Raw genomic sequence first — 9,358 nt, forward strand, 5'->3', positions numbered from 1 at the left:
ACGGCCAACCACGGCGGCAGCTCCAGACGGGGACCTAGGACGAGCAAGAGGGCCACTCCTGCAGAGAGGCAGACTCGCTACATCACCAGGGAGGAATCTCCCCACGAGCAGCAAAGTGCATCGGAGGAAGAGACTGATTATGAGGACTACAGGGCCTCCAACAAAACCCACAAGCTGACCATCATCGAGGTAACAGGGACTGAAAAAGACTTGGGGGTTGTTTTCTGTTACCGGTAGGCCTAAAAATGATAATGAATATGTCAGACCATTTATGGTCAGGGTGAGATGTAATGTATTATGTAGCTGGCTAATAACACTATGGTGTAAACAATTTCACACACGATGCAGGGACCACAACGCACACACGGCTGTTCATTTCCATGCTTTACTAGGAACTCTTCTTCTGTTGGTTACAACCCAGACAACAGCAATATAGAATACAGGTGCCACCTAGTGGTCGCTGGTAGAATAGCCTCATCCATACATAACATCTCCTCCCAACTAAAATATGTTGTACATCAACAATGCAAAAATCACTTCCCGGAACAAAGATTAAGTGACAAAGGCGTAATGTTACTTCCCAAAAGTACATTCAAAACAATGTTATTTTCCGGTATACATTCAGACCCCGTATTTGTTTCCCAATATTTTTATACTCAAAAGTCTCAGTCTCTTTACCACATTATCAATGTGTTTACTCAGCAGAGTAACGTGCAGGTGGTTTAGTATGTCTCACCGGATAGCGCGAGTGTCTAACAGTCTCCGCTATCTTAGTAGGTCCAGCACCAGCTGGTTCACCGGAGTGAGGTGTCTCCGTGGGCTTGATAGCCACTGGAACTGGATTAGTGTTCTCATCAGTGTGAGATGCAGGGGTACCGAGGTGACGTGTAGTACCACCAGCACTACGTTGAGGTGACATAGGGAAGCTGGTAGGAAGGTGGACTGCAGAGCTGGCAGCGTCCGCGTGTGCCTGCTCTGTTCGAGTCAACATCTGATCCACATGGCGTTTCCACACTCCCTGTGCTCCCACCTTGACCTCGTATGACGTTTGAGTCATTATAACTCCTTGTGTCCACTTTTCCTCCCCCTTCCGGTAATCACGAACAAGGACAGACTCACCGACTGCAGTGTCTGGCCTTGGAGTGTTGTTGACGGCGTTGCTGCTGTGAGTCTTGAGAGCGATGAACAACCCCAGCCACACTGGGTTTGAGAAAGTCCGGTCGCGTGCGTAGCATGCGCCTTGTGAACAGCATAGACGGCGGTTCCTTTGTCGTGGCGTGCGGGGTGTTGCGATACGTCAACAGGAATATGCCGAGCCGCTGTTGCACTGGTGCGGCGCCCCTGGAGGATTTGAGGGCGTGTTTGAAAGTCTGTAAAAAGCGCTCGGCCAGGCCGTTCGTAGCAGGGTGATACGGCGCTGAGCGAATGTGCTTACTCCATTGGCTTTCAGGAATGTGGCGAATTCCTCAGAACAGAACTGGGGTCCATTGTCGCTTACGAGAATGTGAGGAAGGCCGTGGCGACTGAAAAGGCCCCTCAGTACTGTGATGGTCTTGCTTGCTGTGGTGCTATCCATGATTTGCACCTCGGGCCATTTAGAATGAGCATCTACTACCACAAGATACATGTGTCCTTCAAATGGACCAGCAAAGTCCAGACGAATCCTTTTCCAAGGACTGGAAGGCCACATCCATGGATGTAGAGGGGCAAGACTCGGTTCTTTCTGATTACGCTGGCATGAGTGGCAGGATTTGGCCTGGAGCTCGATCTGAGAGTCAATACCTGGCCACCAGACATACGACCGTGCCAAGCTTTTCATCCTCACTACCCCTGGGTGTGCTGTATGTAGCTCGTTGAGCACCCGGGGCCGTAGCTTGGGTGGCACTACCACTCGTGTGCCCCACATGAGGCATCCCTGTTGGATTGTGAGGTCATTTTGACGAGTCAGGAAAACAGACAGTTCAGTATCTGTGTTTTTCGTGTTTGGAAAATGTCCAGTAGTGACCATCTCTAGTACGCGAGACAGTGTAGGGTCAGATCTAGTGTTGTTTCGGATATCAGTGGTACTGATTGGTAGTGTGTCTAACTGTGACATGTAAAACACATCTACGGTGTCTATCTTGTCATCGTGAGTGTCCGGAAGTGGCAACCTTGACAGTCCATCTGCATTAGTATGTGCTGAAGCCTTACGATACTCTATAGTGTAATCATGCGCTGACAAGAGGAGCGCCGAGCGCTGCATGCGGGCTGCGGCCATCGACGGCGTACTCCTCACTGGACTGAGAATGGAGGTCAGCGGGCGATGGTCTGTGAGTAGAGTGAACTTGTTACCATAGAGATACTGGTGAAACTTACGTATGCCAAAGACTATCCCCAGCGCCTCTCGCTCAATCTGGGCGTAGTTCTGCTCTGCTTTGCTGAGTGTTCTTGACGCATAAGCGATAGGTTTCTCTACACCATCAGGCATGACGTGAGAGAGTACAGCCCCTCCCCCATAGGGTGAAGCGTCACAGGCTAGACGGAGGGGCAGCTCAGGGTTGTAGTGGGTTAGCACCTTCTGAGATACCATGAGCTCCTTCACTTTTCGGAACGCTGCCTCACAAGCTGTAGTCCACTGCCATTTCTTCCCTTTGTGCAGCAGTGCGTTCAGTGGTTGCAGGATGGTTGCCAGGTCTGGGATGAAACGTCCATAGTAGTTTATCATTCCGAGGAGCGAGCGTAGTTGGCTAATGTTGGTGGGTGCCGGTGCCTCCACAACAGCGCGTTCCTTCTCTGGCGACTTGTGGAGCCCGGCAGCATCGATGATATGACCTACACTCACTGGCCACTTTATTAGGTACACCTTGCTAGTACCGGGTTGGACCCCCTTTTGCCTTCAGAACTGCCTTAATCCTTCGTGGCATAGATTCAACAAGGTACTGGAAACATTCCTCAGAGAGTTTGGTCCATATTGACATGATAGCATCACGCAGTTGCTGCAGATTTGTCGGCTGCACATCCATGATGCGAATCTCCCGGTCCACCACATCCCAAAGGTGCTCTATTGGATTGAGATCTGGTGACTGTGGAGGCCATTTGAGTACAGTGAACTCATTGTCATGTTCAAGAAACCAGTCTGAGATGATTCGAGCTTTATGACATGGCGAGTTATCCTGCTGGAAGTAGCCATCAGAAGATGGGAACACTGTGGTCATAAAGGGATGGACATGGTCAGCAACAATACTCAGGTAGGCTGTGGCGTTGACACGATGCTCAATTGGTACTAAGGGGCCCAAAGTGTGCCAAGAAAATATCCCCCACACCATTACACCACCACCACCAGCCTGAACCGTTGATACAAGGCAGGATGGATCCATGCTTTCATGTTGTTGACGCCAAATTCTGACCCTACCATCCGAATGTCGCAGCAGAAATCGAGACTCATCAGACCAGGCAACGTTTTTCCAATCTTCTATTGTCCAATTTTGGTGAGCCTGTGCGAATTGTAGCCTCAGTTTCCTGTTCTTAGCTGACAGGAGTGGCACCCGGTGTGGTCTTCTGCTGCTGTAGCCCATCTGCCTCAAGGTTCGACGTGTTGTGCGTTCAGAGATGCTCTTCTGCATACCTCGGTTGTGATGAGTGGTTATTTGAGTTACTGTTGCCTTTCTATCAGCTCGAACCAGTCTGGCCATTCTCCTCTGACCTCTGGCATCAACAAGGCATTTTCGCCCACAGAACTGCCGCTCACTGGATATTTTCTCTTTTTCGGACCATTCTCTGTAAACCCTAGAGATGGTTGTGCGTGAAAATCCCAGTAGATCAGCAGTTTCTGAAATACTCAGACCAGCCCGTCTGGCACCAACAACCATGCCACGTTCAAAGTCACTTAAATCACCTTTCTTCCCCATTCTGATGCTCGGTTTGAACTGCAGCAGATCGTCTTGACCATGTCTACATGCCTAAATGCATTGAGTTGCTGCCATGTGATTGGCTGATTAGAAATTTGCGTTAACGAGCAGTTGGACAGGTGTGCCTAATAAAGTGGCCGGTGAGTGTAGATACTCTACTGACTCCTGGAAAAACATGCACTTATCCTTTTTGACATGGAGACCATACTCCTCCAGTCTTGTGAGAACGTCGTCCAGGGCTTTCAGGTGGGTCTCTTCATCTGGCCCACTAACCAGAATGTCATCGAGATAACAGCGCGTGAATGGCAATCCAACGAGCACTTGATCCATAGCCTTCTGGAACAACGCTGGTGCCGATGCAATACCGAAGGGCAAGCGGTTGTAGCAGAAAAGTCCTTTTTGTGTGGAAATAGTCAGTAGCTTCCTCGACTCCTCCACTACTTCCATCTGTAGGTATGCGTTTGACAAGTCCAGTTTACTGAAGCGTTGACCTCCAGCTAGCGATGCAAAGAGATCCTCAATGCGTGGAATAGGATACTTGTCCACACATAGTGCTTGGTTGAGGGTGACTTTGAAATCACCACAAAGTCTCACCGTGCCATCCTTCTTGTTGACAGGAACTACGGGTGTGGCCCAGTCACTATGCTCCACTGGTGAGATCACGCCAAGGTCAGTGAGGCGGGTCAGTTCAGCCTCTACTTTGGCTCTCAGAGCATAGGGCACATTACGTGTTGGGCAGAATTTGGGTATGCTATCAGGTTTAAGAGTCACTCTCGCCTTAATGTCTTTCATTGAACCCAACCCATCCGAGAACACAGCAGAATGCCGCTTTAGTACAGCATCTAAACTGTCTTTCTTTTCAAGTTGTACACCATACACAGTTTTTAAGTCTTTCCAGTTAAGCTTAATAGCTCTCAGCCACTCTCTACCAAATAGTGGAGCTATATTCACTTTTACAACATACAATGGTAACTCAGCTGTTTGCTTATTCAGGTTTACTTTCACATTAATAACCCCCTCTGGTAACAAAGATTCACCTGTATACGTCCTAAGGACTACATCAGTAGGCTGCAATGGCACCTTTTTCATTGTACTTTTATACTGTTCCCATGAAATTAAAGATACAGCAGCCCCTGTGTCTAATTCCATTTCAATTTTCTTACCATTTATTTCAGGTAACACAGATATACGTGAATATTTACCCTTACGAAACAGTGCATAACATGGCAATTTGTTATCATTGTCAGATTTAGTCCCTTCACTTGTACTTTCATTGTCACTGGCCTCCACACAATGCACTTTCTTCTTCTTGTCTCCCCCACTGTGTTTGGATGTGTTGCTTTTGCCTTTAAACTCCGGTTTCCCTTCTCTGTATTTCCTCTCTCTGCCATAGTCATTCTTGGGTTTACTTTTACACATGCGACCAATGTGGCCTTTCCTGCCGCATTGATGGCAGTCTCTATCTTTATACCAACAGTTATCATCACTATGATTTGTCTTTCCACACCGCCTGCATTTGGCATGGGATGTTTGAGAGAGAACGGCATTTACCTTTAACGAGCCGCTCAACTGTTGTGCGTCACGCGCCACTGTTTCTGCTGAAACTGCATAAGTGACCGCTTTCTGAAAGGTCAAATTGTCCTCCGTCAACAGGCGCTTCTGAACCGTTTCACTTTTCAGTCCACAAACAAACCTGTCCCGTAGTGCATCCTCTAAGTCAGGGGTCAGGAACCTTTTTGACTGGGAGAGCCATAAAATCCAAATATTTCTAAATATATTTCATTGAGAGCCATATAGTATTTTTTACGTATAATAAATTAAATATGTCTTACTTTTAATGCGACTTCTGGTAGTGCATGGTTTTGCTGATGGCCTTGTAGTCTGGTTCATACGTGGTGAGGTTGAGCTTCATGAAGGCGTGGAGGCTTCCATCAGTTAAACGTGAGCGTAGGTTGGTCTTAATGTTCCTCATATGCGAGAATGACTGCTCACATGCATATATAGAGCCAAACATGGTCAATACGGCAATACTCACACGCTGCATTGTGTGGTATGTCACAGGAAGCTCGTTCCAAGTTTTAAGAATCAGCTGGTCTTCAGGTTGAAGATTTTTCATTTCTGTCCACTTGTGTTCCCTCGCCAGCTCTGCTCGCTGTCGCGCAAGACTTTCCAACTCTCCATTAAGTGACTTGAACTTACTCATCCACATGTCGGATGCCTTCAGGTCAGCAACTTCCAGCTCAAAGTCTCCGATAGAGACCCCGGGGATGCATGTCAGGTCGATTTTTTTCCCACTGCACACTCATGTGGATGAGTGATGAACTTGAAAAGACCAGTGCGCGCACGAAATTCTCCAAAACGTGCTTTGAATGACTGCAGGAGATTGGACGTAAAGCCAGCTAGCTGCTGGAGATCCAGCTGTTGAGTTGAGTCACTTGCTAAGCATGCATCTCTAAATTGTTGCAGTCTTTCAAAGTGCAGAAGACGACCTGTTTCAATGTCCCTGAGAAAGACTTCCAGCTTGCTTTCAAATGCAAACACTGCTTGTTGAAGGGATGAGATTGTATTTCCAATACCTTGCATTTTCACATTGAGCTGGTTCAGATGGCCAGTTATGTCCACGAGATAGTGAAACTGCAGGAGCCAGTCAGTGTTGGCTAGCTCAGGATGCTTGATGCCTTTCATTTCAAGAAAATCATGGTGCTACGATCGTGCACAGTTCTTGCTGACAGGGGCATGTCTTTTATTCGTTTGATTAGCTTGTCTTTATTTGGGAAGTCATCAAACAGTTCATTGGCCACATCAAGCATGAATGTTTTGGCATACTCGCCATCTGTGAATGACTTTCCATTCCTTACTACTGCCAAAGCACCCGCAAAGCTAGCGGAATTCCCGTCACCTTGCTTGGTCCACACACGTAGTTGCTGCTGACTCGTCTGCACTCTCCGCTGTAGCTCCTCGCATGCCCTTTTCCTGCTGTCCCCCGCTGGATATTTCCATGCAAATGAAGCATGGTGGATATCAAAATGCCGCTTTATATTTGACCGTTTCATCGATGCAATTTTATCATTGCATATTAGACATACCGCAGATTCTGCTCTCTCCACAAATGCAAATTCCTCTGTGCACGCAGCCTGGAATGCACGGTAATCATCGTCTTTTTTCCTTTTCGCCATCTTTTCCGTTACAAGGGTTGAAGCGGATAAACTAGCTGGCTATCTAATAAAATTGATTTCTTCACCTTTACAATGACCCGGACATGCTCGCGAGCCATTGGTTCCCGACCCGACCCACGGGTGACCTGTGACCCGTGAAATGTATCTTCAAAACTAATTTCTGTTTACTTTAAAATGACACAGTATTATTAAGAAATATCAAAAGTATTTTAAAATCAGTTCCAAACTGATTTTTAAAAAAAAAAATTTCAACTCAAAATTGTCTGGGAGCCATATGCCGTCATCGGAAGAGCCATATATGGCTCGCGAGCCATAGGTTCCCGACCGCTGCTCTAAGTAGCCACCAAACTCACAATGCTCGGAAAGTCCTTTAAGCACAGCAACATACTGAGCCACCGACTCACCGTCCTCCTGATTCCTCTTGTGGAAACGGAATCTCTCTGCTATCACTATCGGTTTGGGGGCGAAATGTCCTTTCAACACCTTTACAATGTCACCATACGTCTTCTCCCCAGGCTTATCTGGAGCAATCAGACTGCGCAATAATCCGTAGGTCTTTGGCCCTATCACACTCAATAGAACCGGCACCTTCTTAGCATCCCTGATCTCATTAGCCAGGATATAATTCTCAAAACGCTCAATATACGTTGCCCATTGTTCAACGGATTCCTCAAATGGTTCCATACCGCCAATAATTCCCGCCATGATGCGTCCTTCTGGTTCCTTTTCCCTTTATTCTCCGCTACAACTGCGTGGATGACTTCGTCCAAACAAGTAGAAAACTTCCCTTTTCACGGCTACTTTGGTGCCTAAAAGTTTCTACTCCACATCTCGTCGCCAATTTATATTATGTAGCTGGCTAATAACACTATGGTGTAAACAATTTCACACACGATGCAGGGACCACAACGCACACACGGCCGTTCATTTCCATGCTTTACTAGGAACTCTTCTTCTGTTGGTTACAACCCAGACAACAGCAATATAGAATACGGGTGCCACCTAGTGGTCGCTGGTAGAATAGCCTCATCCATACATAACATAATGGTGTAAAGATCAAAATGGAGGTAGATACAGGCGCAGCCATGAGTATCATAAATGAGAAACTGTACAGACAGAGGTTTAGCAAGTGTAAACTAATGCCATGTGATGTAAGTTTAAAAACTTATTCTTCAGAGCCGATTCCATTGTTGGGTAAATTCCAAGTGAAAGTACAGTGTGGGGGGCAAACAGAACAGTTATCTTTGTTAGTATGTAAGGGACATGGGCCAACACTGATGGGTAGAAACTGGATCCAGTTCTTAAAGTTAGACTGGTCTAGAGTGAACCATGTACCAGTGGTACATGGTACATCTCAGTCAGTAGATCCACTGACTGAGATGTATCAGAAATACTTCCAGGTGTTTGAGAGAGACAGGGGGTCATTTCAGGAGTAAAAGCAAGGTTACAGGTGTTTAGCGACGCCACGCCCAAGTTTTGCAAAGCAAGATCAGTGCCTTATGCACTGACTACAGCAGTAGAACAGCAGCTAGACAGACTGCAAGAAAAAGGAGTATGGACCCCGGTAGAATATAGTGAATGGGCTACTCCCATAGTATGTATCCCCAAAACAAATGGAGAAGTCAGAATATGCGGGGATTATAAAGTGACAATAAACCCATGGCTAGAGGTAGACAAATATCCTCTGCCAAAGACACAAGACCTGTTTGCTAAACTAGCAGGTGGCAGGTATTTCACCAAGTTAGACCTCACACAAGCATATCAGCAAGTAGAGCTGGATGATGAATCCAAGCAGTACCTAACTATAAACACGCCTAAGGGGCTGTATCGTCTAAACAGGTTGCCATATGGAGTAGCAAGCCCCCCAGCAATATTCCAACACATCATGGATCAGGTATTACAGGGGCTGCCAAGGGTGGTGTGCTATTTAGATGATATACTCATCACAGGGACAACAAAAGCCGAACACTGGGAAAATGTAGAACAAGTGCTGGAGCGGTTACAAGACAGAGGTGTAAGGGTGAACAAAGACAAGTGTGCCTTCTGCCGGCCAAGTGTTACATATTTAGGGCGAGGATGAACAGGACGTCACTCAATGGTCGAAAATTTCTTTATTTTTAACCAACAGGTTACGAACCTTGAAAAAGAAAACACACAAAATACAAACATACATCATTCAAGTACCCTCAACTCAAAGCCAACACACAATATAACTCACTCACTCTTGCAATCACTCACCAGTCCGTCCTCGTCCCGTCATACTAAAGAGTCCCCGCTCTGAAGCTGTATTAACTT

General features: G+C 46.7%; 1 protein-coding gene across 1 annotated transcript; it reads right to left on the minus strand.

Annotated features, from left to right (window-relative positions):
• Nucleotides 1-227: 227 nt before the first annotated feature.
• Nucleotides 228-7,768, minus strand: LOC130118474 (uncharacterized protein K02A2.6-like). The gene is given in 6 exon segments (XM_056286928.1): nucleotides 228-239; nucleotides 1,200-1,432; nucleotides 1,435-1,933; nucleotides 2,111-2,814; nucleotides 4,037-4,661; nucleotides 7,652-7,768. Coding segments are annotated over 6 exon segments (2,190 nt in total).
• Nucleotides 7,769-9,358: the final 1,590 nt, after the last annotated feature.

This window comes from Lampris incognitus, chromosome 9 (assembly GCF_029633865.1).
Source record: "Lampris incognitus isolate fLamInc1 chromosome 9, fLamInc1.hap2, whole genome shotgun sequence".
Classification (NCBI taxonomy): Eukaryota; Metazoa; Chordata; class Actinopteri; order Lampriformes; family Lampridae; genus Lampris; species Lampris incognitus.